The sequence below is a fragment of the Elgaria multicarinata genome, chromosome 17 (genome assembly GCF_023053635.1).
Source record: "Elgaria multicarinata webbii isolate HBS135686 ecotype San Diego chromosome 17, rElgMul1.1.pri, whole genome shotgun sequence".
Taxonomy (NCBI): Eukaryota; Metazoa; Chordata; class Lepidosauria; order Squamata; family Anguidae; genus Elgaria; species Elgaria multicarinata.
In genome coordinates, this window is record NC_086187.1 from 4,010,725 (window position 1) to 4,037,684 (window position 26,960).

The 26,960-nt window shown below is 53.4% G+C and overlaps 2 protein-coding genes across 2 annotated transcripts in view; both read right to left on the reverse strand.

Moving 5' to 3' along the window:
• The window catches only part of SLC5A11 (solute carrier family 5 member 11), a 30,871-nt gene extending 26,805 nt beyond the window's left edge, over nt 1-4,066 (reverse strand). The window contains exons 1-3 of the mRNA XM_063143160.1: nt 3,916-4,066; nt 1,332-1,403; nt 737-841 (exon numbers count right to left, since the gene is read on the reverse strand). Coding sequence (XP_062999230.1) covers nt 737-841; nt 1,332-1,403; nt 3,916-4,050 — 312 coding nt within the window. The 5' untranslated portion in view covers nt 4,051-4,066. The remainder of the gene's footprint in view (nt 1-736; nt 842-1,331; nt 1,404-3,915) is intronic.
• Nucleotides 4,067-7,808: 3,742 nt separating this feature from the next.
• The window catches only part of GRID2IP (Grid2 interacting protein), a 93,699-nt gene continuing 74,547 nt past the window's right edge, over nt 7,809-26,960 (reverse strand). Inside the window, exons 18-25 of the mRNA XM_063143419.1 lie at nt 26,660-26,815; nt 22,799-22,885; nt 22,073-22,202; nt 20,100-20,218; nt 18,915-19,079; nt 17,039-17,106; nt 16,637-16,944; nt 7,809-8,569 (exon numbers count right to left, since the gene is read on the reverse strand). Of these exons, the coding sequence (XP_062999489.1) occupies nt 7,809-8,569; nt 16,637-16,944; nt 17,039-17,106; nt 18,915-19,079; nt 20,100-20,218; nt 22,073-22,202; nt 22,799-22,885; nt 26,660-26,815 (1,794 nt within the window). The remainder of the gene's footprint in view (nt 8,570-16,636; nt 16,945-17,038; nt 17,107-18,914; nt 19,080-20,099; nt 20,219-22,072; nt 22,203-22,798; nt 22,886-26,659; nt 26,816-26,960) is intronic.

Here is a 26,960-nt window from a genome sequence, read left to right on the forward strand (position 1 = left end):
TCATCTTCTTGGCTCGCCGCTCTGACCATGTTACTCCGCTTCTGAACTCTCTTCATTGGCTTCCAATTCACTTCAGAATCCACTATAAACTTCTCCTGTTAACCTTCAAAGCTTTTCACGGTCTAGCTCCTTCCTATCTCTCCTCTCTCATCTCACACTATTGCCCCGCTCGTGCTCTTCGCTCCTCTGATGCCATGTTTCTCGCCTGCCCAAGGGCCTCTACTTCCCTTGCTCGGCTCCGTCCATTTTCTTCTGCTGCCCCTTACGCCTGGAACGCTCTTCCAGAACATTTGAGAACTACAAGTTCAATCGCAGCTTTTAAAGCTCAACTAAAAACTTTTCTTTTTCCTAAAGCTTTTAAAACTTGATGTTGTGCAGACTTTATACTGTTAGTTTTACCCTACCCTGTGCCTGCTTACCCTACCCTGTGCCTGTTTGCATTCTCTTCCCCTCCTTATTGTTTTACTATGATTTTATTAGATTGTAAGCCTATGCGGCAGAGTCTTGCTATTTATTGTTTTACTCTGTACAGCACCATGTACACTGATGGTGCTATATAAATAAATAAATAAATAAATAATAATAATAATAACCATTAAAAAGTGTCCTGTTGAAACAGTTCTGGCTTCTTAAAAAGCCAGGTCCATCAGATGTGGAGATACACCCATAGTAGGGCCTCACCCCACACCCAGCAAGTATCAGCAAGAGTACGTTGCTCCATCAAAACAATACTCACGTTCCACTCGTAGGCTGTGGCAGCAATTCCAGAGGCTGCACCAGAGCCAGCCAGGCCAATGAAATGTCCACTGCCAACATTACTGGCAAATAGGGAAGCCCCCACCTGGGAAGAGAAGCCAGGAGTCAGCTCGGTCTGCATCTCAGAGCGGTTTCTGTACATGCCAAGGGCACTAAACATCGTTAAATTGAGCTCCCCTGTAGAGTTGCCAGATCTCATTTGGGACAGTGTCCTATGCCTTTGTGCAGAGGGGAGAATTCTGGTAGGTGCTGCTTCTCCTGCCGCTGAAACAGGAAAATCTGCCCCTCTTGCCATTCTCCTTTGTATGTAGAGGCTCGCCCTAAATTTGGCAAGATTGTTCTCCATAATCAGGAGAATGTTGGTGCTAAGTGAAGAGCTGGGTTCTTCTTCTCCCTTTGGAGTTATGCCCATAGGAGCTGTGCAGCGTAGGGAGGAGGCCTGGCATATTTGGGGACGGAGCCTGAGGCTTTCAAAGCAAAGAAAAGAATAGCAGCTACACCCCCTTTCCCAAACACACAGCAACATCTCTTGGAACCAAAGTACACATGTCGATAGATTATAGGGCAGCACTTACTGGCCACCAGACCATCTCGCCTCCAGCTAGGAAGTAGCCCTTCACGGTGCTTCGTTTTGTCTTCCACATAGACTGAGAGAAACATAAAAGGGGGCAGCTCTGAGAACACTGAAGATGCTGCTGCAGGGATTCCCCAAGCCAAGTTTCCCACCGACCCAGCCCAGCGGGAGTGAATACGCAGTGGGTGAATACGCAGTGGGTGAATACGCAGTGGGTGAATATGCAGTGCTGCTTTCTGATCTGCGGACAACAGCAAAAGAAAAAAGGGGGGTCTGCCAGGGGACTGGGGGTGGGCATTGAGCAGGGGGTGGGACTCGATGGCCTTGTAGGCCCCTTCCAACTCTGCTATTCTATGATTCTATGATTGTTCTGTGCTAAGGCCCAAGTATTTTTCAGAAGTCCAGCTTCAAGGCTTAGCTTCCCTGGTGTCCTTAAAATATCATTCTACTAACTAGGTGTCTGTAGAAGGCAGATCATTTTGCCTGTAAGATTATTTCTTCATTTGAAATTTTACTAAATATGTGTAAGATCGGGGTTATAAAAGTTTGTTGGCATAGCCTAGAGAAAGAAGTTTGGGGGGCATCGAACGGGTTTGAATGGGTGTGCAAGTGATGGGGTAATGCTTTGATATGAAGGAGACAAGTAGGCATGCACACATAGAACACTGTGTCAGGGTTAGATGATTTAGTTTGGATAAGGCCGGATAGAAAAAGATTTGGAAATATGATTTGATATTGTTCAATGGCGTTACTCATGGGGACTTGCAACTTGGTATTGCTCAAATGACATTAGTCATAAGAACTTGTGACATGGACTAACTGTAACCAGGGGAAGGGTCCAGGGTGAAGGACAGGTGAGGCTGTGGTTAGAAAGATCCTCGTGTCCATAAGAGCCAGACAACCACAAGAACAGGGAACTTGATCTTTCGTTGTTACAAACAATAATTGAGAAAGGGGAGAAGGTTTTCAGGAGAGGATGGTCTAAATTATGAGGTGGTCCAATGGGTTTAGGAGTTCAGAAGACGTCAATAGGAGGAGTTGATGATGTCAAATTGGGCATTTAAGGCTGAGCACAGAGGGATAAAAGGTCTTCCCTTTCCCTCGGGCATGGTTTGGTCTTGCCTGGGAGAGTTGGGAGTCCCTCCGTGGAGAAGAGCTCCTTCACAGAGTCCGTGTTTGTCTGTCTTTGTTTGTGTTTGTCTTGTTCTCCAAAACTGCCAGACTTGTGAGTATGTTCTTTTAATTTGCTTTGCTGAATGGAGGTTTGTGCGTCTGACTTCAACTTTCTTAAGTTGTTTTACTAAATGCTTTTAGAGTTGTAACACTTTCATTGTGCTTGTGAGTCTGAGTGAAATCATCCTGGATGTCTTTCTCCAGGTCTTCTTTACACCTACTATAGTGGGGAATTTAAAGAGTCCTGTTACAGAGGAACCTGGGCCTATGTTCAGTACTTCTTAAAAAGACCACCAGAAAATTCCTCCTACACGCTCCATGAACAAAGAGGACGATTTGTACCAAAGAAACAGCAGATCCAACTTAGAACTTTGGACTCTCAGGAGGAAGAGGAGGGCGGGGGAGGACAAGTTGGGCCAGAGCAGGGAATAGAGGAGCTACAGCTGGGGGCAAGCCCCACAGGCAGGGAGCACCACGTGGGTATTTTCTCCAGCTAGGCTCATGTGCCCCCCCACCACTTGTTCTACAAGCTCCCATCAGACCTCAGAACATCATTTCCCCTCCATACCTGAGGGCCATTCGGCCAAAGTATATCCAGCATCTCTTCCCAGCAAGGAGAAACCTCAGGTGAGGGCAAGAGGGGGGCTTTTCCCCACTCCCGTATTCCCCCCTTTTTTATTTACAAAAAGGAAGAGTTTGTTACAGACAGAACCAAGTTGTATATTCTTAGAAAGTATTTGTTGATGTATTTGTATGTTCTGCTGATTTTTTTATGGAGCTAACCAAAATGTACAATGATGTAAGATAATCAGCCCCTGGGAGGTCTCAGTGTGTCATCAGATGAGCGTTTTCTAGCACGCTTGTTACTGGACATTCATGGATTTTTGCGGGACCTTTTGACACTGCCGCCCACCTTCCACGCGCCTCCCGCTCCTTCTGGTCATTTTCCCATTAAAAAAAGACCACGCCAAATCCTTTTTTTTTTCTCCTACAGCAAAACGTGCCCCCATTTCCTGCTGTGTACTGGGAAAGCGGCGCAATAAAAACACCCACTGAATGGGCCATGTGGTCTTTGTTTACTTCCTCTTTCTTCAGTGTGTGAAGAAAGAGGAAGCTGCTGGTCCCTGTTGCGGGACAGCAGCAGGAGGCAAAGCAACGGGAGGGAAACGCGATCCCCACCCCACCCCGGCCCTGCCTGAAGTAACTCATCGTAAGCTTAGAGTTTTAGCTTCTCCACCAAATCATCAAATGGCCTAATTCCAAAGAGCCTCAGCCCTCCCAGCTCAGGGACTTTGCAGTAGGACAGCCATGCTCAGTACCCTACTGGAACTCAGCACCTTTTAACCTGTCTGCAGAGTGGGGAGACCCTTCCCTTCTCTAATAGGACAGAGTGGACAACAGCGCTTTCTTACCCACAGCCCAACGGCCAGAACAAATACGAAGTACAAAACCAGGACAACAATATCCACAGCCTCCAAGGTCTGTTGAGGAAAGGCCTCCCAGCTGCTAGTGGTGGCAGATGACAGAGTGGCCCTGCTTGGCTCCATTGCTTCTTGAATTGGCTGGAAGCCTTTCCTTCCTGATGCATTCATCTGGGCCAAAAAAAAAGAAGAAGAAGAAGCAAGATGCAACATGTGTTTAGGGATTAGCTGTATTCCTAAGCAACATGTGCTGCCGTTCATCAGAGACCCCTGGCCTGAGTTTGAATCCAATGAGGCCTTCTAGACTTCTGGTTTGAGTTTCCTTGGTGCTGCAAGGAAAACCCATTCTACTGTGGCAACCACACACTTTGATAGACTGCACACAGAAACAAAGGCCAGAAAGTTTATTTGTCTTTGACCTGGGCAGTTTCCCAACTCAACAGAACCCCCCCACCACCACCGAGTACCAGAGGGAGGGGCCTTTTGCAGGCTGTGGAGACAGAAAGTTCCACTTCAGTTGTGAGTTCACTTACCTGATAGCCAGATCAAAGCGTTTAAACAAGAAGCAGGTCTTTATCACAACCTTTGCAGGGAAGTTATGGAAACACAGGGCTGAGTTCAGCGGTCTGACTGTGAATCAGAAAGCGTTTAACATAACCTGTTTCCAATACCATGGCTCAGCCCTAACAACTGAAGCAACAATAGTGAAGAATCGTCATCTGAGTTTGTACAGAAGGCCTTCACACTTCTGGGAACAGAAGGACTGAGCCCCAGCATCGTTTTAAAAATGGTTGGCCTCCCGGAAGTGGGTATTATGGAGGAGGCTGCACCATTGAGCATTCACTGCAGAAAGGGTCAATTAGGATGAACAGGTCCACGCAACGAAACCCATTCAAGTAGGGTTTTTTTTTGGGGGGGGGGGAACCGGAAGGAACTGCTCTACGCCTCAGGCTCTGGCCCAAGGGATCCACCCCAGCCCCTTAGAGGGAAGCAACATCTCCAATTGCTTGGATTTGGGTGATTGATCTCTGTTATTTTATTTTAAAAAAACCAAGCATGGCAGTGGAAAATGAGAGGCAGTGGCCCTCCACTCCCTAAGGGCAAGGAGAGGCTAAGCTTAGTTTCTTTAGGTGGGGGGAGAAAAAGGGGGGAAAGGCAGGCCCATAAGATCTTTAGAATAGCATTATGCTCTAAGCCACCAGATGCAGGGATCCCCCGCTGCCTCCTGACTTAGGGTGCTCACAGATGAGGCTTCACCCTGCCATATATTCACAGGTTCTTATGGGAGCCCCAGACGACATCTTCCCCTTGTAACCTTCCTCTATTTTCTCACCATTTCCTCCATCTTTTCTTTTACTGCAGAACCTCCATTAAAGAGAAATGGTGGGATGGCCAGATAAGGCCACAGTTAATAGCACAAGCATCCCACCCTCTGGAAGAACCCCTGGGGCAATTAAGCCAAATAGTGAGGGGGGGGGCAGTGCTTTTAAGCTATCTTTCCCACTCTTGCTGCTGCCCAGCTCTAAGCGCAAGGCAGAGACAACGGTGAGCCCTGCTTGCTCCGATTCACCCGGCCACCCACATCAGGGAGTTGGGAGTTTGTGTCTCTGGCTTAAGTTTGGTATAGACCATGAGAGAGCCCCTTTCTCCAGCAAAGAAGCCTGGCTTTGGCATCCTTCCAGAGGCATGTGCCAGCTGCTGGAAGACAACACTTACTGTTCCAAACGTGCATCTGGGTCAAGCCAATGGCATTCCACCAGGAGAGGGCTGGGACGGCCGGCTCCTCCACCCGCAAGAACAGGCAGTGATGCTGTGCCCGGGTGTGGGAACAGAGTCCCCGAGGATGAGCTGCTGCTGGAGAAGGCGCCCTGTGCTGCTTTGTGCGGCTGTTCTTCTGAGAGCAGACAAACACGTTTGTCTCCCTGGCTCTAGGGCGCCGATGGAGGGGAAGGCTGGCAGCCCAAGCACTACCTTGCCTGTGGGCGTCGCTTTCAGGATTGGCCAAGACCTGCCTTGAGCAGGAAGTTTAACTGCCTCTGGACAGCACGGATCTTGCCCAGTGCCTGCAGCGGCAGCTTGGGCACTCCCAGCTACACCTAAAGGAGCGTCTTCCTCCTGCGGTGTGCCTTTGAGCCAGTGATGCTGCCAGGCCTGTCTGGAGACACTCAGGAGGGGCCCAAAGGTACTCTCTGACATCATTGCTTCCAGGATAGCCGCTGAGAAACTCTATTATGTTCAGCAGTATATAAATGTTACAAATAAATAAATAATATTGCGTTTGCCGGAGGAAAAGAGATTCACTGGAATTATGTTTCATGGACAAGGACCAATTCGTTGAGGTGAGCGAGGCTGCTAGCTACAATAGCTGAGGGTGGCCCCCAACCAAGATAGGGTAGCTGCAGTTACCAAAGGCCTGATCCTTTGGCCAAATCCAGCAGGGCAACAAACAGGTTCTTAAGGAGTTTGTTGTAAAATAGCATGCATGCATACCTATGTGGTCTTGCTGTTGTATTGCCAATCTTGCTATTATATTTACATAAAATAAATGTTTCCAAGTAGAGATTTTCCTGAAACCCAGAAAGCACACCTTCCCGTTAAGGTGTTTGAAGTGTTGACTTCTTTTTATCAGTCAGCGTCTCACTCATCTGCACTACCATCAAGCAAAGAAAAATAAATAGCAGGTCCTTGCCCCCAAGGAGCTTACAGTTATCTAAGGTTTGACAATGGAGGAGTGGCATGGCATGCTGTAAAGCACTATCTGTGCCAATGCAGACTGACATAATCAGAAGAAATCCAAAATTTCAAAATGTACCACATACTAACAAAGCAAAGAGATCTAATTCCCAAGGAAGATGGTAATATCACAGGTTAGCAAAGAAGGCAGGAGTATTAGGTACAAATTAAATGCACACCTACAACCAGTTCACAATAAGAAAAGAAGTATTGTGTGGATCAATTAACCATAGTTCACTGGGTGGCCAAATCACAAATATGGTAATGAAGGGACCTCACCACCTGAGAACATCCCAAGGTGGTGAGAAGTGTGTGTGTGGGGAGAGGGAGCCAATAAAGTTGATTGATGTGATAAAGTGATAAAACTTTACTCCTACTTAGAGGTTTTCTACGTGAGCCTGTTAATCAGCTGTATCTACTTTCGGTTTTGTCACAGAATTGAGATTTAAACACACAGTGTGTTTTCTTTCCTGCTACATAACCTCTAGGTGGCACTGTGGTTTAGCAGAATAGTGCAAATACACAAGTGAATAAAGTAGTTTCTTTCACTTTTACAATTAAATGTGGCATTTCCCCTGCTCTAAAAAAAAATCGTCTGAAGAGCTTTTTCCACAGAAGAAAAACAGGAGAGTCACAACATCATCTAAACAACCCATAAACAACTGTGAGTAGGGAATGATGAGCACATGATAAATGTTTAGAAAAGCCCTTAGAGTCAGTGCAGAGGGTGGAATACCGCTAAAGGCCAAACTAGATGTGAGGTTAAGCATGTGATTGGCCCTTGGCTGCTTGCTTTTTGTTTACTAAAAAGCAGTTAGGGCATCTGGATTGGGACCATCGTGTAAGGGGAGAGGGGCTTTAATTCTTCATCCCCGGATTCTCCTCTCCTCCTGCCTTATGGCTGCTATTTGTCCAGTGAGAAAAGGTGCCATTGGCAGTCTTCCTGATGGGGGGAATAGCAGATAATTGTGGGGGGGGGGATTCAGATACCCTCTCTCTGTCCACACTGAGGCCCCGTTCCAGACCAAGTGTAGTTTATAGCACCTGCAAACAGAGACAGCTGCTATACCAGTATGGGACTCTTCTGAGGTGCCTTTAACGTGCGCTCACCTCGCCCCTCGGCCCCTTAGAAAAAGTGGCCAGAACTCATCCTAAGAGTTCCGGCCAGCGGGCGATGGGAACCGCCCCGCGACCGAGCAAGGCAAGGGCCAGCCTCTTCTCAAGGGCCACGTGCCCCCAAACCGAGCAGCCATCCTGGCCACGGCCTCCGGCACAAGGAACTGCTGCTGCTCCCCGTGCCGGCCAGGCGTCCTGGCCCAAACCAGGGCGGATGCCGGTCCGTTCCCGTTGCCTCGGCGAGCCAAGCATCCACCTTGGGGGCTTGTCCAAGAAAGCCGCCCGGCCTGGAGGGTCCCATCTGCAGCTGGGTGGGGAGGGCCGCAAGGCTCGGGGCCGGGGGCTGCTGCGACTTCGCCCCCGCTCGGCTTCCTCCGCTCCATCAGCAGGCCTCCTTCCCGGGCCTTGGGCACGTGGAGAGGTGGGTCGGGGCTCGGTGGCTTCTCATCATAGCCTCGCGCCTCGGCGTTCCTTTGGCACAAGCCCTTTGCTGGTTGGGCCAAGCGGGTGCGCCGGGGCGGAGGCGGTTCTTTGCCGAGAACAGCCCTGCTGGCGGTGGAAGGAGGCCGTAGAGGCGGCGGCGGCGGCCGGCCCCGGGCCAGGCTCGCCAAGCCGGCCCCGGGCCAGGCTCGCCAAGCCGGCCCCGCGCCTCTGCCCGCTCTGGTTGCATCTCGTGAGCCCCCCGCAGCCCCACCGCAGCCGTCCAGGGAGCAGCAAGGAGACTCACCGCCACGCTCCTGCCTGCGGGTCCGCTCCTGCGCCGCTGCGCTCAGCGCTGCCAGCCCGCGCCGGGCAGCTTAAACGCGGGCAGCGGGCGTTTGCCGGCGGGGCCGCTCGACGTCTTCGCAGGGCGTGCGAGAGCGGGCCAATTCCCAGGCACTCCGTTGGCTCCCGGTACTGGGTCGGCGGCTCCCGACGCCGCTCCGGAGTGGAACTGCGCGCCTCCCTTATCTGGGATCGGGGGGTCAAACTCCAAAGTGTATCATCCCCCCCACCCCACCTGCCAGGAGCGATTGCTGGAGGCGAGAGGGAGAGAGGGGGGGGATTAAACAGCAGCCACAACGAGCCCCCCCCCCCCCGGGAGAACTTTAAGCAGCCGCTCGGATCACCTGGCCAGACTCTTTCGGACGGAAAGGAGGGGAGAGGAGGGTGGACGTGGGGCCTGCCGGACCCCTTTCCGTCCCAGCCTGGGATTGGGCCCCCTCCCCGCTTAGCGGGAAGCAAGCGGGCGGAAAGGCCCCTGCGGAGTCGGGCGCCCCGCGCCCCACCAGCCTTGGCTCCTGCTAACAAAGCATTCGGGGCTTCGACGGTTTTAGGTGGAGTTCATCAGGGCAGGCCGTCCTGCTGCTGCTAAACTTTATGGCTGGTGCATGAACCCATCCTTGAGACGGCATTGGCGAGTGGCTGCGTCCGTGAGGCCTGCACGTGCGTTGCTCCGTGGCAGGTGCTGCCAGCCTCCCCTGGTGCAATGCCTGGAGCCAAGTGGGAGACCCGGGGAGGGAGATGGCCGGCGCCACGCGTCCCCTGACCCCCCCCCCCCGCCGTCGTTCAGAAAGGCCTCAGCCCGCCTGCTTTTGCTTTTGCGCCCCCGCCGCCCCACCCCCTGTCTTGCACGGTGGTTGTCTCCCTGTGGCGAGACCCTCCCCCATTATACACAAGCACACTCCCCCAGATGCGCTGTGCCTTTCCCCTGGGAGTAAGGAAGGGGGGGGTGATTTTGCATTGACAAATGGTAGGCAAGTCAAAGGGGTCCAGCGGCCCTTTTCTACCCGCCCCCCCTCTTCCCAGCCCCCCAGCCCCTATTATTAGGCAGGGTAAGGTGGCTGCATTCATGCTATTCGAGACCTGCCTCGATTGGGCCGGGGTGGGGCACCTTTGGCCCTCCAGCTCTTGGGCTACAACCCCACCGCCCCTGACTATTGGATAGGCTGACTGGGGCTGATAGGAATTGGAGTCTGAAGGAACCCAGTGCATGCTGAACAACTGTTTCTTGCTCCTATTCATTTATTTATGCAATTTGTGAGCGGCCGTGAGGCTGAAGCTCTTAGGGCGCCTCTGTTTTGTTAATATCCAGCTGGAGGGAGAGTTCGGTTGTGCCCCAAGTTTGCTCATGATATTGAGATGTTGTAGTTGACACTAATAAAGGGGACATTTTGATGCCTCTGAACAAATCTGCAGGGGCCCCTGCCCTGCATTTTGGCTGAAGTGCAGTGGGGGGCACGTTGGGAGAGTGTGTGCTGGTCCGTGCCTGCCAGAGACGTGGGCGGGTCCTAGGGGAGCCGGCCCCTGAGGGGCTGCTGAGACTTGGCCTTGGGCAGTTTGCTCCCGGGTGGGAGGATGGCCTCCATGGCTCCCCGCGGAAACACTGTCCCACAGAGAGCAGTGGGTTCCATTCTGCTCATGAGTATCAAGTGGATTCTAGTGAGCACGCCCCAAACATTCCCCCTAGACTGTCAGCCTCTTGGAAGGTGGGCTTGTTTTTCAGGCCTCAACAGGAAGATTCGGTTGGTCCCAGCTGAACATTTTGCCGCAGAGAAGCAGCTTCGTAGAACTGATTGTTTTCCCTTGTGGGGCTGTTTTGAGAGGTCCGTCATTCAATAGCTGCTTCCTTGCGAACACACTGCAGGCAGCAGGGCTCCCTTGTGACTACACGTTTGGGGCAGTGGACACCTGCGCGGCCCCAGGCACCCCATCACTTAGCATCGAGGAGCAAGAGCCAAGCCCAGTGCAGCCACTGGCGACGCCACCAGCAAGTGGAGAAGGGAGTAGGGCCACGTCCTCCTCCTGCTGCTGTACATATTACAGAGGAGTGGGTATCCCACAGGCACCCCCAGAAATAAAGTCCATTAAAGGGGCTCTGCAGGCACACATTTGGGGAGCTGTTTTGCCCCAGCTTCCCTCTGGGTGATTTATATAGTGAAGCAAAAGTTTGCATCTCCTTTCCACATACTAGGGTGGTTCCAAATACATTCTTTAGAGAACAAGCAAAGGCCTTCTTGGTTCTGCTGAAAAAATAAATCTCTGGCCCTTTCTCCCCCCCCCCCCCCCATGGCTTTTGAATGTGTTGCAGCTGCCTCTCCCATTCCCATGTCCCCAGAACCCTAAAAGAAATAATGACCTCTGGTTACAGGAAGCCAGATTCCAGATGGACATGAGGGGGGAAATCCTGGCTGTTACAGCAGTACGACAATGGAATCAGTTACCTAGGGAGGTTGTGGGCTCCCCCACATCAGAGGCCTTCAAGAGGCAGCTGGAGAACCCTCTGTCAGGGATGCTTGAGGGTGGATTCCTGCATTGGACTAAATGGCCTTCCAACGCTAGTATTCTATGGTTCTTAATACCTTTCATGCACCTGCTGCTGCAACAGTTGCACCTTCAGTGTAAACTTAGACTGATCCACCATTTCCCTCCCTGCAGTGCTTATGTGTTTGAAAAGGGAATGTCCAAAGTCTACCCACCAGTAAAAAACACCCTCATCTTCTTGACAAGGCTTCTAAGCAAGGTCTGCTGCCACTGGAACAGCATTCTTTGTCAGTCAGCAGGGCCAGCAAGTGGAAGGCCTCAGTAGCATCACCCCGCTTACCCTTCCATTCGCAAACACAATGTGATGCTTCTCCCAGGCCTGGGCTTTCTGCCCAAAATGATCTCAAGCACTCACATGAGCCAGTGTGCAACGGTCACTCTTCCTCTGCTCTTCCCCTTCTTCTCTGGGGTGTGTGTGTGTGGGGGGGGTTATAACTCTCAGTGCAAGAGGCTGACGGGGTCCTGCCTTCCTCAAGCAAAAAAGCCCTCTCTTACTGGCCAGCTGGAGTCTCTCCCAGAAGATGGGGAGGGCCACCCTTGGGTGCTGACCTACGCTATTGGCTTTATTTAATTCACAGCAGTTTAGGGCAACAACAGCTAAATACAACTAGGGCTGCACCGAAAAATTCTTCCATGTTTTTTTCCAACCTTTCTCATTCAATTTGAGAGAAAAGAAATTGCTTTCGAAAAGAAATTCAAAGGAGACGAAAATTTCAGAGAAATTCTCATGGGTTGTGTTCTGTGTTCATGTACTAACCATACTTATGAAGTGGCCCAGGAGTGTGTCTTTCATTGCCCACACAGCTCTCTGGCAACCTGTAGCCTCCTTGGCTTCCTGCACTTCAGTTAAAGCCTCCCGGAGGAAGACACCGTGAGCTAATTTTCCCCATAGGGCCATTTAGGGTCAGGAAGTGCAAAGCAATGGAGAGATGTATAACAGAAAAACACCCACACAGCACTCTTGGCCACTGCCAAAATTTTCTGCGCCATTTTTGTGATCGGTCTCCTCCCCCACCCCCATGTACAATACTTTTGGGTGGCACAAGGTACGGGGCCTGGTGAAGGGGGCCAGCCTGCCAACACAGTTGCTGCACAAAAACAAAACCCTGAGAGAAAAAGAAGCTGTGCTATAAATGCTGCAAATGGCGAGGGCCACCTCCGAGAAACCAGCTGAGAAGGCTTCCTTCCCCTGGGAAAGAATGGTGACATTGCCTCCCCACTCACCACCACCCCGCCCCATTTCTCTGCCCACAAATAGGGTGGAGAATTTTGAGAGGCCGTTTGCACACAGCTCTAAAATAGCCATGAAATTTAAATGGAATTTGCCCCAAAGTGACAATACTGCTGCTGAGTGCCTGACCTTCCTGGATGCAGGTGAGTTGCCTGCATCATCCCCGAAATCCCTTGGCAGAGTTCAAAGGCAGGAGGTGGGGGCAGGGGGGAGCAAGCAGAGGTTAATACTGAAGCGTCTCTGCTTTCCATGGAGAAAGAAGGCCCTTTTGTGTGTCTTTTACAATGAACAGTTAATGATCACCCCCCACAAGGCCGGCCTGTACATCATGGCAACCTTTACCAAAAGGCTTTGCATTATCAGTAAGGAACTCTCTGCTCTCAAGAAGATATGGGGGGATTCATGCCAACATAGGCTTGCGCAGCACATTTCATTAGGGGGTGCGCCCAGGGAATTTATTTTTATTTGTTTTAAAGGTGAACATTTATTGAATTCTCAATCATAAAGGACTTTTTTAATCATGTATTTATTAAACACTGTAGACACTGATGCCCAACTCAGCGTTCAGCTTGCCTGACCACAGGAGGGTCATTGCAGGGGGGGGGGCAGAGAATGAAGAGACGCTCCTCAAGCCCCAGCAACGGTGGGGCTTTGTGGTGACACTGGCCGGAGGAGGGGCTTATGAGGCGATATTAGCCTTCGGGGCCCCTCCTCCTGGCCTCTTTGAAATGCGGCTCCCAAGCAAAGCAATTTCTTTTTGCTCCGGCTTCTGGGAGCAAGGGTGTGCTGTGGGGGGGGGGGAGGGCAGCAGAGCAGCCAGAGGGCCGTTCCCGCTGCATCTGGATCCCCCTGTGGATCCCTGCTCAATGGCCCCCTCAGTTTGGCACTTATTGTTTGAAGCATTAGGGTGTGCCTGGGCACACTCGGCACACCCGTTCTACACACCTATGTTGCTAAGGAATAACGATGAGCAACAGACCTGGGGCCAACGTGCACTAGCATGGTAGTGGAACACCTGGGGCAAACAACCCACACCCCGTTGCATTGTCCCTTTGCTATTCCTCCCTCAATATTCTGTTTTCTCTCGAAATTTCTTTCTGACCTTTTTTCCTGGTGCTTGCAGTTTCCGTGTGCTACGATTACATATGTGTTCCAATCTAGCGGTATTATAACTACTTCTGGTGGGGATGGCTTTAAAGCTGTGGTTCCTGTTTTGCAACATCCCCCCCAACCCCTCCCCCACGGTAGGACCTACAGTTTATTCCTTTTGTTCCCCGCTCTTTCCTCACACTGATTTTCATGGGATTTGCAGGTAGGAAATCCATGTCGTTGTTTGCATCTATTTCTCACTGTGCACCAGTGAATGACCACTCTTTGTTTTTAAACCTCCATTCATGCACAGCACTAAAGGTGCACATGCTGTTAGTGGACTCAAAACAAAACAACTCAAAAAGCCCCCCACAACTGCAGGACTATAACCGTGGTTTGTGGCAATTTCTCACACTTATCTAAAGCACCTAACTGCTCAAACGCCTCCTCCTTCAATTACAACACTATGCATTTGAATGTGGCTCTCAATTGCATTGTAAACCCGGTTGATACTGTGCTGTATTCATTGTTCTGGGTGCCCGCAGAGCAGCAATTGTGTTTTGGGAAAATACCATCACAGCGATGCCTCATAAACGAAATGAGCTTTATCAATTTATCAGAGATTTATCAATTCTCTCCAGCACATTTTCTAGTTCATGTCCTCTCACATCCAGCAGCTTTGTGACTGTGAGCTAAAGTGCAGCGAGTTAGGATTGGGACCTGGGAGTCTCTGGGGTGGTAAACTCACCTGGTGGCCAAAGGGGAACACCCCCAGATTACTTCCTCAGCTGTCAAATGGATTGCTGGAAATTGCAGCCTGATTTACAGGGCTGCCATCGATACAGGCTTGCACACTTTCCTCTTAATTTTATGTAATTTATTCTGAATCTTGGGGTGGGGGCTCAATTTATTCAAGATCTGCTAATACTGGGACGGACCCATAAAGGGCTCTGTAGCCCCAACTCTTGCCTAACCATCTAGCCTATAAGAATTCACCAGGCCTCATCCTCACAATTTCAAGAAAATATTTGCAACCATTTGGATCAGAACCCAGCCTTTTAAAATGTTGAGGGCATGAAGAAACTGTTTTGCACAATGCCACATCCTGTGTTTTCCTTCATTCATGCACAGCCCTGAACGTATACTCAGTCTACATTTCAATCATGACCATTTCTTTCTTAAAAATAATACATCCCACAAATGAATCACCACCTCACTATAGATGCTTGGCCTTGGGATCAGGAATTAAGCCACAGTGTCATTTTGCACACGACAGACTTTGCTGCAAGGAGGTTCTTGCTTTATTGTGGGGAACACATAGATTTGGACAGAGACACACATTTGGGCATATATACATAGGGTGCTTCCAGACAAGATTTTTATTGTGCAATCACACCCTGCCTCATTCATGGAATTTTACTGGGGGTCCAGATGATGACATCTTCCGTTTGTCACCCTCCCATATTTTCCCACCACTTTGCCCATCTGTTTTCTTACTAGGGGAAAAACGTTAAGGAGGAAAAGGTAGAAGAGCAGCGCAAGGCCGTTTGACTGGTAGCCCTGGTGCCCTCTGTGTCTGGAAGCACCCAAAGACCTCAGTGAGAGCTCTTCAGTCTTTGAAAAACCTCACAAGGAAAGAGGCGAGGTTGGCCTTGCTGCCTTGCAAGGTCACAACAGCAAGCAAAACCAGGACAGCTGTTACGTGCAGCTCTTTGAAAACTCTTCCCTGGCGTGAAGAGGGGCCGTGGTGTTATGCATAGAGGCAAATCACAGCCTGCGTTCATCCGAGGAAAGGAGCAGCCTGGCACTTGAAGCGGTGTAAGAAGAAGCCCTTGGCAGCGGTGGAGGCGGAGGCTGATGGGCTTTTAGAAAGAGAAAAAGAAAGCCCGCCCCAAGAGCCAGGGCCCGGGGTCAGAGCCCACCAAGGTCTAGCTTGGTTAATGCACTCGGCAGTGAGCCTGTGGCTTCCGCTCTATCTGGTCTTGTATGGAGAGAAATGGCCGGATGGAGCAAGTTCCTTCTTCCCGGGAGCAAGGGGCTGCAGGCCACAGGGGTAGAACCAAAACGAGCCCCCAGGTTTGGTTTCCAACTAAGAGCGTCTGCAGTAAGTGGCAGGGGAAGGTTTCTTGAGAGCCAACGGCAATGCTGACTAAATGGTGCACAAGTCTGACTCGCAGTAAGGCAGCACTGGGTCTTTCACGGAGCAATGAGCAGCACATCTTGATATGAACTACCAGGAGGCGCGGACAAATCACTTTTTCACACCCAGACATTTAGGGTGACCCTATGGAAAGGAGGACCGGGCTCCTGTATCTTCACAGTTGCATAGAAAAGGGAGTTTCAGCAGGTGTCATTTACATGCATGCAGCACCTAGTGAAATTCCCTCTTCATCACAATGGATAACACTGCAGAAGCCCTGCCCTCTTTTGTATCTGGTCGCTCTAGCTAAAGAGGGCAGGGCACCTGCAGCTAGAGGGAGTTTCACCAGGTTGCCCAAAGGACACCTGCTGAAATTTCCTTTTCTCTGCAACTGTGAAAGATACAGGAGCCCGGTCCTCCTTTCCATAGGGTCACCCTAGACATTTGACCAAGGCGGGAGACCAGAGATTGGAAGAAGCGGGTGGCACAGCCTCCCTCGCCTCCCTCCAGGGAAACAGACATCTTCCTTTCGTTGCCCTGGGGACATCTCTGTGGTTAGAGATTTGGCAAGTTTTTGAAGGATGATAAAAACCTACCAAACCTGTATAAAGAGTCAGTAATGAGGTGAGCATTTCCTATTGTGGGGGTGGGGAACGAATCGCCTGTTTCCTGCCCCATAGAAACGACAGCTGCTGGAAGGACAGGCGCAGGTGAGTCCAAAGAGTATTCCGGGGGGGGGGGGCTTGCTTTTTCCACTCCTTCCTGGAGAGGAGATGATGCAAGCGCGAGCCCCTCCCGTTTCGCCGTGACCTTCATTCCTCGGGGAACGGGGTGCGGCCCCTCCTGCCCGCCCGGCTGTTCGTTTTGATTTAATTCCCCCCAGCAGAACCGGTTGGGGCAGAAAGTTCTCGGAAGGCAAGCTGGACGTGTTTGCAGCGATACGGCTCGCCCTCCTCGGGGCCAGGACAGCCGGTGTAAGAGCAGAGCAGCGGAGCCCTCCTCCGGGGCCTGCTAGGCGAGGCGGAGGCCGGGCAGAAGCGCACCAAGGTGTGGCATGTGGGGCACAAACCTGCCTCCGCCCCCCGCCAATGTGCACCAACGAGCGGGGCGCATGACGCCCAACGCCGCGCTCGGGCTCCGCTGCGCCTCGCTGAAAAGCCAAGCGAAACCCTCAGCACAGCCCTTAGGCCCGGGGAGGGGGCAGCGCCGTCCTGCGCGCCTCTCTTGGGTCTCCAGTCGCCGCCCGAGGCTCCGCTGGCCCCAGAACGCCCGTCCCGAGCGCGGGCGAGAAGCGCCCCGGCCCTCGGGCGGTCCGCGGGAGGCTTGGCCGAGCCAGGGGCCGTCCTCCCCGCAGGCAGCCGCTTGCAGAGGCGTTTTCTCCAGCACCGCCACGAGCAGCGTCCTTTCCCTTCCTCCCGCCGCGGAGGGGCCGCGCTCGGGTGTCGACAGCCCGCCGGGACCAGGAGCCGCTGCGCCCCGCGAGGGAGGCGCCGCCCGGTCACCAGGCCAGAGGCGGGGTCACGCGGGGGCTGCGCTGGGGCTCGCCGGCCTGGACGTCGCTGAAGGCGCGCTGCAGGGAGGGAGGCAGAGTGAGAGGCGGAGTGAGAGGCAGGCGGGCAGGCAGGGGCTGCACGGGACCCCTGCTCAGACACCGGGGGATGGGGGGCGTTCAGGGGGGACCCGTGCCCCCCCGGCTGCTTCTCTGCAGCTGTTAAAGGGACGGGAGCCTGCGAGGAATAAACGGGGGCAGTCACCCCATTGCGCATCAGGCTGCACAGCCCTTACCCCAAACCAGTCCTTCTGCACTGCTGAAAAACCGCTGGGGGTGGGAAGGGGCAGGAACCCCTTGTCCTTGGGGAAAGGGTCCCTTGCGGGGGGGGGGTGAGCCTGCCTCCCCCTCCCCGGCCATTTTTCAGCACTGCAGCTGCTCTCTCCCACTGAGCAAGACGAGGGAGATGGCTCAGTTCATTAGCATAGCCAGGAAATAGTCTCTCTCTCTGTCTCTCTGACCTGTAAGTAAGGAATCTGGGTGAGGCACCATGACTTAGCTTAGTCAAACACAGAAGCCCCTCTTTTTCCAAAACTTAAGAATAACAACATAACCATTAACACACTGTGAGTCCCTGAGTTATCTCAACTCCTAAACAACCGGGTAAACTTCTTATGGGAAAGGAAAGGAACCTCTCGTGCAAGCACTTGAGTCATTGCTGACTCCTAAAGGGACGCCTGCTTTCGCTGACGTTTTCTTGGCAGACTTTGTAACGGGGTGGTTTGCCATTGCCTTCCCCAGTCGTGGTTACCTTTCCCCCAGCTAGCTGGGTACTCATTTTACCAACCTCGGGAGGATGGAAGGCTGAGTCGACCCAAGCTGGCTGCCTGAGAACCAGCTTCCGCTGGGATCGAACTCAGGCCGTGGGGAGAGTTTCGGCTGCAGTAACTGCCGCTTACCACTCTGCGCCACACAAGGCTCTTAAACTTCTTATGCCACTCCTGAATCTTGGGGTGCAAGGTTCACTGTAGCAGGCTGCCCAATTCCCTGCTCCTTACAGCCATTCTGTCCAGCGCTGCCTTCTCTATCTTGTCTTCCCAAAATCTCTCCCAAACCTTCCTCCTTTCCTTTTTCTTCCTCTTTTTTCCTTCTCTCTCCCCTCCTCCTTCCAACCCCTCCCAACTGCCACACCCTTCTATTCCTCTCCTTCTGTTACCATGACAACCCATGCCACCTGAGCCTAACCACTATGTGGTTAACGGGCAAGATGGTTAGGGAAAACATGGGTCAGACGACACTGTAAACCATGGTTAAGGATTCCATTAACTATTTTGTGGTTAAGCAGCATGGTTTAGCGTGTCAACTGAATGGGGTCTTGGTGTGTGTGTGTGTGTGTGTGTGAGAGAGAGAGAGAGAATATACAGACACACAGCTGGGGAGGGGGAAGGGGTCCACTCCCAACCTTTTGTGACTCTCCCTGCCCCACCCCCCAGGGCAGCCATTTTGTGGCCCCATCACACTGCTTTAATAGATGTGCTCCCGCACCCTAAAAGGCAGGAGGCCCCTAACCTACACTCATTTCTTGCCCAAGAAGGGCAGGGATGCGCCAGTTGCCTCACCACCAAGTTTCCAGGCAGAGTCGTGGCTTATGCTTGTGACCAGTGACTCTGAGGACTTATTTGCCACAAGCAGAGGGGAAGCCCTGACCCTGGGAGGGGTGGTGCTGTGCATTAGCCCAAACTCACTGGCGCACTTGCTGCACCGGAGTGGTTATTGGATCGGCCCCGAGTCTGTGGTTGTGCAACACAGGTGGCGTGGAAGGACGGCACCCTCGCCACTGCAGCCAGACCCCACCGGAGAACCCTTGGAATAAAGCTCCTGGAGCTCACCTCAAACTTGCTCATAAACTCGGCGAAAATGCCAAAGAACGCTTCGGAGGTTGTGACTTTGGAGTCTTCCCCAAAGAAAGACAAGACTTTGCCAAACTCCTCCATGGCTTTGTGCTGAAGGTCACTCAGAGACTCTATGGTGGGATGAGCACTTTCCAGGAAGGCCTGAGGAGGAGGAGGAGGAGGAGGGCTAAGGAGAAACAATGCCACTGACGACGCGGGAGCAGAGCGAGCGCTTGTCTTGATCCAGCACTACACAGCAACAGCATTGGTCCATCTAAGCCCAGTGTTGTTGACACTGACCGGCAGCAGCAATGGCTCTCCAGGGTTTCAGGAGAAAGTTTTTCCAGCCCTACCTGGAGATGCTGCCGGGGCTGGAACTGGGACCTCCTGCCTGCAAAGCACAGGGGGCTCCACGACGGAGCCCCACTGGCCCTGCAGCTAGAAACAGACCCCAAGCAACGGGATCGGCACCGGGCCTCCTAGCCGGCCTCCTCTACGCCGCTGGCTCGGGTGCTTTAATGTGTTCCCAGCAGGAAGCCAGCGAAGAGCAGAGCAGCCAGCTGTTTTGAACGCTCTTGCTGCACAGCTCTCCAGCCCGCCCAAACAGCCCATGGTGACCACCACACACACGTTAACCCATGTTGGGCTAAATAGCCCACTCTGCAGGCCGTAGATGATCAGAGTGGGCTATTTTGGCCATAAAAGCCATTGTGGGTGTAAAAAACTCCCACCAGATGACACAATAACCCATCGTGCCTTAATTAGCTCATCACGGGTTGCCATGACGTCCAAGCAACGTGCAAAAAGAAAGAAAGCAGCTTTTCTTTCTTCATCTTGTTTATAACATAGAGAAGCCCAAGCCCAGAGCCCTCTGCCCACCAGGACGCACACAGTCGCCCCTGTGATAGGAGGGCTAGCCATGCGCCAGAAGCGGAAGGGAGTCCCCCATGGCTCCGTGGGTCACCCCTCCCCACCTGTCTGTGGCCAGGCTTGGCGTGCCCACAGGAGTCCCAGGGCATGCTCAATTCCCCTCCAGCCCTCCTCCCATGGCAGAGACAGGGTGGGAGGAGCAGCAGAGCTCCTGCCCCACTGAGAACCCAGCCCAGCTGGGGTCTGTCTTCTCATCCTTCGCAGGGCGAAAGCAGCGGGCACGATCCATCAGCCCTTTCAGCCAAAGGATACGTCCATCACAGTTGCAAATCTGTCCTCGGGGGAAGGCACCATATTCTGGCAGGCAATCGCAATCTCGGTGATGGTGGTATGAAGGTCATTGAGGTCAGCTGTTAATGTTCTCTGATTCACTGAGGAAGAGAAAGTGTCAGCAGGGCCGGCCCTGCCGCAGGCAGAGAGAGGCAACTGCCCCAGGCAGCAGGGGCCGGGGAATGGTGGCGACGGCAGCGCCCCCTCCCCAGCTCTTCCCCCTGAGCCCCCAACTCTGTGTATGTCACCCGTAAAGCAGCCTTCCGCCTCCAGTATGATGGAGGACACTCTCCAGTCACCAGCAATGAAGCACGATACAAGCGCCAGCCCAGTCAGCATCTGGACATAGAATGGCCGGGGGCGCCATCTTCTCCTTTGCTTCCACTACTATTCTGTGATTCTATAGGTAAGCTTTAGGGTGGATTCCTGCACTAGGACTCGATGGCCTTATAGGCCCCTTCCAACTCTACTATTCTGTGATTCTATGTCTTGGGCTGGCCCTGGGTGTTCCAACAGCAGTGGGCACCCCTTTTTGGAGTGGGGTGGGGCACCTTGGCTCCTGAGAAACCCTCCAGAGAGCATGGCCAGGGCTGGTGGAGGTGGGCACTGGGACACACACACACATGCGCCCATTCACACAACCTCCACTTAGGGCTGCTAGGGAGTGGGGTGGAGTTAAAGCCGCTCCTGTTTTCCTACCGCTATTAGGGCCAGCAGCTATTTGGTTAGATATGGATAGTTGGGAGGGAGGGAGAAGTGTTCACCTTCCCACACACCCCGCCAGTGATCCAGATAAATAAAGCCTTTCCACACACACAGACACCCCATCGTGTTCCTTGCTGCTGCCCAGCTCATGGCTGATCAGCTGGGCAGGAAGGAAAGCAAGCGGGGGCGCTCCTTCCTTGGGGAAGCAAGAAGCCCAGGCGGCTCCAGGGCTCACGCGGCTCACCTGCAAAGGTCCTGCAGCGACAGGTCCGCGTTTCATCACACTAGAAGGCAGCCCAAGGCTCCGGCTGCAAAGTAGCATTTGCCCTCCCGCCCTTGACCGCGCGCTCTGCCCCGAGTAGAGGGTGCGGGGGCCTGACGAGCTGACAGAGTTGCCCTCTGCCAGGGGCAGCAAAGACATCAACATCACGCAGGAAAGTTTCTGAAGGCTTAGAGGAAGTGGGAGCAGATGGAGGGTTGGTGGGAAAGGAAGTTGCTTCAAATGGTGAACTGTCAATGCCTGGAAATGCCGTCCCATGTTCGCTCCTCACGATGTCCGTGTTGGATCTTCTCATTTCAGTGTGTGTTGAATAAGCTTCCCATATTTTTTCAGGCATGGTTTGTGGCCCTTCCCCCACACGCACACACACTTTTTTTTTTGCAACAAGCCACAACTGCAGGACCAACCTGTCCTCTCCAAACAGGGAACACCCCATCAAGGCTTTCTGGGTTCCTGTGACTTTAAACTGAACAGGACGAAGTAATGAACAGCCTCTGATTTACCCCTAGACTGGGGAGGCCCACAAGAGCTTTTCAACCATTGTTTTGCTCCATTTTTAGTGGCCACCTGAGGTGGGAGGCCATAAATGGATTGCCATGTCACCCGCCCTGCACTGCTGCATGGCCCACCCCCCACCTGCATGGCCCTTACCCCCACTACCACCCCCACCTGGCTTGCTCTCCAGAGATTGCTTAAGACTCCTCCCCCATAATGCCTGGCTCCGAGGAAGGACTCCCTCAAAGCCAGGAGTTGGGGCCTGGCCAGCTCTCTTCTTCCGGCCAACACTGCTCTTCAGAGTGCCCGCCCTCTGGCTTGCTCTGCGTGGGCAGAGAGCCTTGCCCTCTGCCCTCCCACTGGGTGCCCTCTGGGTTATAGAATGGGAGTGGATGCCATTCACTGCTCCACCACCTCAGACATGGGGGTGGGGGGTCACCCTGCCTCTTGAGGGCCGGTCCTGTCTGTGGCTTACCTTTGGCAGCATGTGGCACCGTGGGTAGGTCCTTGGCAAAGCCCAGGAGTTCTGGGAAATGTTGGCTCAGCGATTTGGCAAGAATGTGCAGGAAGGTTGACTTCCCATCTACTGTCTTGGTCGTGTTCAGCTAGGACAACGCAAAGCGGAAGCCGTCAGCAGGAGCCAGATCGCCACGAGGCCCCTGCCTGGCTTGGGTTGCTCAGCCCCAGGTCACAGCGGATCCAGTCCCGAGGGGGTTTGGCACTTGCAGCCACATCCCCGGCTCAGACAACAGACTGCAGCTTGAAGGCATGTGTGCGCATGCGGGAGCTTAGGCGACCTCCGAAGCCAGGGGAAGAGGGGTGGGCAGGGGTCACAGTGACTTGTGAGCCGCCCTGAGAACGGTGCTACACGGCAGCCGATACCGTAAACCAGCCTGTCCCAGCCTGGTGCCCTCCAGATGTAACTGCAACTCCCATAATTCCCAGCCACTACGGCCATGTTGCCGGGGAATTAGCTATGCTGGATGGGAATTCTGGGAGCTGCAGTCCAACGCAACTGGAGGGCAACAGGTCGGGGAAGGCTGCTGCTGCAAATGAATACGTGAAATCAAGTGGTCTTCTGTGCAGCCCCCGGAGGCTGAGCTTTCCTTGGCTCAGGATTATGCAGCAGGCTGGTCCCAAAGCCCGCCCTTCCTCCTAAACCTCCGAAGCGCTCACGTCCCCCAGGAGGGCTCTGGCTTACCTCAGTGAGGAAGTTGATTTTGAAGCCAGTCGTTCTGTTGGCCTTTGGTTGCCCGTGGTTCAGGTAGTTCCCCATGGCCAGCACAAACTGCGAAGAGAAGCCCTCGTGAGTGAAGCCAACTGGCTCCTTCTCTTTTCTCGCCTGTGCCCAAGTGGCCCTATTGACCGGGGCTGAGCCGGGGTGGCAAGCAAAGGAAGTGGGGCTGAGCCGGCCCTGCTGCTGCCGCACGGGACTCTTTAAGGGTCCATGGGACAGGCAGAGGTCGGGCGGGTACAGACGCCTCCCTCGTTGCTTTACCGTGCGGGTAACGCTTCGTCTCTTGCAGCCGTCGAATGCCCAAGAGCCCAGCCGGGGAGACACGCTCCAGCCTACATCTTCTATAGAGGAAGCCAGAGGGCAAATCCAGGGTAACCAACTCCGGCTGAATGCAGGGGGGCCCTGGTCCAGCCTCCTGTCCTTCCACATCAACGCATTCAATCCAGGCCACAAGACTCAAGCGGATCCCTTGCAGGGAGGGCCCTGCCCCAAAACGGGTGGGGAGGCCTAGCAGGACACTGGCTGCACGTGGAGGTAGGGGGAGGCCAGCCAATGTGATCAGGGGTGTGGGGGGGAATTCACCTAACCTCAGGTATGGCAATTAGCCCTTGAATGGTGCAACTGTACAGCAGGCCCAGAATCACAGGGGAGGAGAGTGGCCCAAGCGAAGAGGAAGGTTTGGTTCCACGGCTCCCCAAGCGGCAGGAGAAGAGGCCGGAGCTCGGAGGGCCTGGTGGCTCACGGGGGGGGGGGGGGGGGGGAGGCACAGTGGTATCTCCAGGAGGCCCCCACCACTCCACTCAAAGGGCCGTAGGGAGCCGCAGCCCTCCAAGGAGCACAGCAGCCTGCATCCCTGGACAGGGAGCTGCTGCCAAGCTGCCAGGACAGACCGGACCGTTCCGAGCTGGAGTGAGCAGAAGGCAGCTTCTTCGCAGGGCCATGGCATGAGCAGGCGCTTCACGGGCACTGGCAGTTTGAAGCGCCCGCCGATCAGTCCCCAGAGAGATCCCCCCACCCCTCCCCTGCGCTTGGGTCAAAGATGAGCCCCTGTTCCAAGGAGTGAACGGAGCCAGGAGTTGCCTGGGGCCGCATCCAGGAGGCCACGCTTCACTCATCACTCCAAGTTAATTGGTAGCCAGCAAAGGACTCTGTGCCGTTCACCAGGTGTTATTGATGGCCTCATTAATGGGACGGAGGAGCGCTTGGAATTCCTCCTTGTCACGTCCTACTTCCTTCCCATGGGGCAAGCGACGCCGGACAGGCATGGCAGGACGCCCACCCCACCCTAAGGCTGCTTTTGGAGGGGGGGCTTTGAGGAGAGAAGCACCTGGGGAGGGGGGTGCTTAACCCTTTCCCTGCCAGCTGTCTTTCCATACCAAATTGCCTTCCAAGCAGCGTCTCCCCCCACCCCTCCGGTATCCCAGTTTCTTCTGCATGTTGCAAAGGTGGGGAAAACCTTAATCCGAGCAGATCCTGTTAGCAGCATGGTCAGGGTACACTGAAGCTGCAGTCCTAAGTAAACTTTCTGCCAGCAGTTTCATGTATATGTTAAACAGCATGGGGGATACGATGGAAGCCTGAGGGGCACCCAGGCCAACAGCCACAGTGTCGAACAGGATTCCCCCCCAGTACCACCTTCTGCAATCGCCCCTCCAAGAAGGACTGGAGGAGCCACTGTCTAACCGTGCCTCCCAACCCCATCTCAGAGAGACACCCCAGAAGGATACCATGGTCTCAACAGTCATCAAGAGGTCCAGCAGAACCAACAGGGGCCCACTCCCCCCATCCAGTTCCCAGAGTAGGTCGTTCACAAGGCGACCAAAGCAGTCTTTGTCCCCACAACCAGGCCTGAAGCCAGACTGAAATGGACCGAGATCAGTGCTCCTCACTTCAAGGCTTCGGGGCCACTGAGGGTCCCAATCCCCTCAATCCCCTCTTGGAGCATCATTAGACGGGGGCGGGGGTGGAACTGCATTTCCCTACCCATCGCTATGGCCTCCTGCTCCTCTCCCACAATAGTGATGATTCCTTTACACAGGGAAAGAAAGAGGAAGCAGCAACGACCATGGGATCCATTCAGTGGTGTTTTGATGGCGCTGCTTTCCCTGCACGCAGCAGGAAATGGTGGTAAGTTTCACTTTAAAAAAATAAGTCGGATTTACCGGGGTCTATTTATCACGGGGAAAAAGGCCAGAAGGGGCAGGAGACACGCGGGGGGCGGACAGTGGCGTCAAAAGGATGCGCAAAAGAACGTGAGTGGCCAGCGACGAGTGTGCAATAAAACGCTCATCTGATGACGCTCTTGGTCACTTTCTGAAATCTTGTTTGAGATAATTTGGTATCAAAGTTTATGTATGCCGATCCTTTGCTGTGAATTTTAGCTCAAGGTTGCCTTCCAAGAATTGAGCTGAGAGGCTCTGAAGAAGCCAGTTGTTTGTCCTGGGGAGCTTAAGCACCACTAGCTATTTCACAAGTCTTTGGAATGCAAGTCTGTGTAACCTGATCTAAGGAAATAAAAGCCTGAATGCAAAAAGGGCTCTGAGTTGACCGGCCTGAGGGGCCAGGTAGCCCAGCCTTGGCAATGCCTGACTCACGAGGCCTTGCTCGGAGGAGGCCACGGAGGTGGGTGGGGTGGGGTGAGGAGGAGAGGCCTAAAAGGGCCTCCAACCGACTCCAGTTTTGAGCATCACCACTGACCCGGGAGCGGGGGCTGGAGAGGCCCCCATGGCTTGGGAAAGGCCCCCAAGGTGTCCTCTGCGGTGATACCTCGAGCAAAATTGGCTCCTGCTTGCAAAATCATTAAGACCACTGATCTAGATAATCTGCTGCATCCAGACACCCCTGGAGCTGAGACGTCACCACGTCCTTCAGCCCCTTGTCTGAAGGGAATATTGGAGAAATTATCCAACATGGCGAGGTTCTGGATTTGCCATTTTCCCTGCCCCCCAAGGGCAGGGACAGATCTCTCCGTTCCTGTCAGACGGTGGCGCTCTCTCCGTGGCTGCCTTCCTAGCTGACCCTCCTTCTCCTTCTAGCCCAGTCTAATGAGTCCCAGGGCCTCACGCCCTTGTAAGTGAGCACTGAGTTGCAGCTGGCTGTTGATCCTCCAGCAAGCCCAAATGCTTTCTCCGTTTTCAAAGCACTGTTTTGTTTTTTAAAGGAGAACTTCAAAAAAACCCAACATGCTTATAAGCCAGCAGAAGGGCCCCTGCTTCCCTTAGCATCACCTCCACAAAACTCAACTGGAAAGTGACGGCCTCGGGATTGCAAACGTCAAAGAATGCTGCTGCGCATCAGTGCTGGGATTGTACTTCCACCCCACTCCTACCAAACAGAAAAAAGAAAAGAAAAAAGCGTTCTCTGAGTTCCCAAAAGAGGCAAAAGAAACACTGAAAAAACATGGCAGGATCACAACTGGGTAATAACATCACGTAGATGTCCCGGAAAAAATGAGTGAGCAAAGTACGGCTATTTCACAGCCCAGGCAGGAAGCACTCCAGAAGTGCAAGTTTTAGGTGCAGTTCACCTAAAAACTCCCCAAATCACCTCAAAGCTCATTACTGCTTCGCTCGTGGTTTTGTCATCAACCTGTTTTTTCGTTTGTTCGAAAGGGGAAAGTGCGCGTTTCTTTGCGTATTTTTCCAAATTGTGCATTTCTCCCCATTGCCTAATGCAGGATAATGCATATTTGGGGGAGGGGGGGCAGTGCACTTCAAAGTGTGCATAATTAAAACACAGCATCTTTTAAACGCGAGAAATCAAATTAGAGGCCACAAGTGCTGCCCCCTTGTGGCTACTGCTGGGAATAAGGACGACTCTTCTGACCTCTAAGATTTTTGCCAGTTTCTTGCTGTTCTTCAGTTCCAGGGAGGCCTTGTAGATGCACTCATAGCTGGCGGCAATCTCCTCCGTCTTCTCCTGCAGGGTGGTCTTGAAGTGAAGGCTGCGCAGCCGGGTTTTGTACTCGGGAAGCAAAAGCATCTGGAAGAGAAAGAGCGCTGACCACAGGCCGTGCGGCCCACCCGGACCCAACAGACGTGGGGCGCAGCGGCCCCCAAATCTCAACCCAGAGCTCTTCATCCCAGGAGCCCAAGGGCTGACTTTTCCCTGCAGGGAAGCTCAGGCG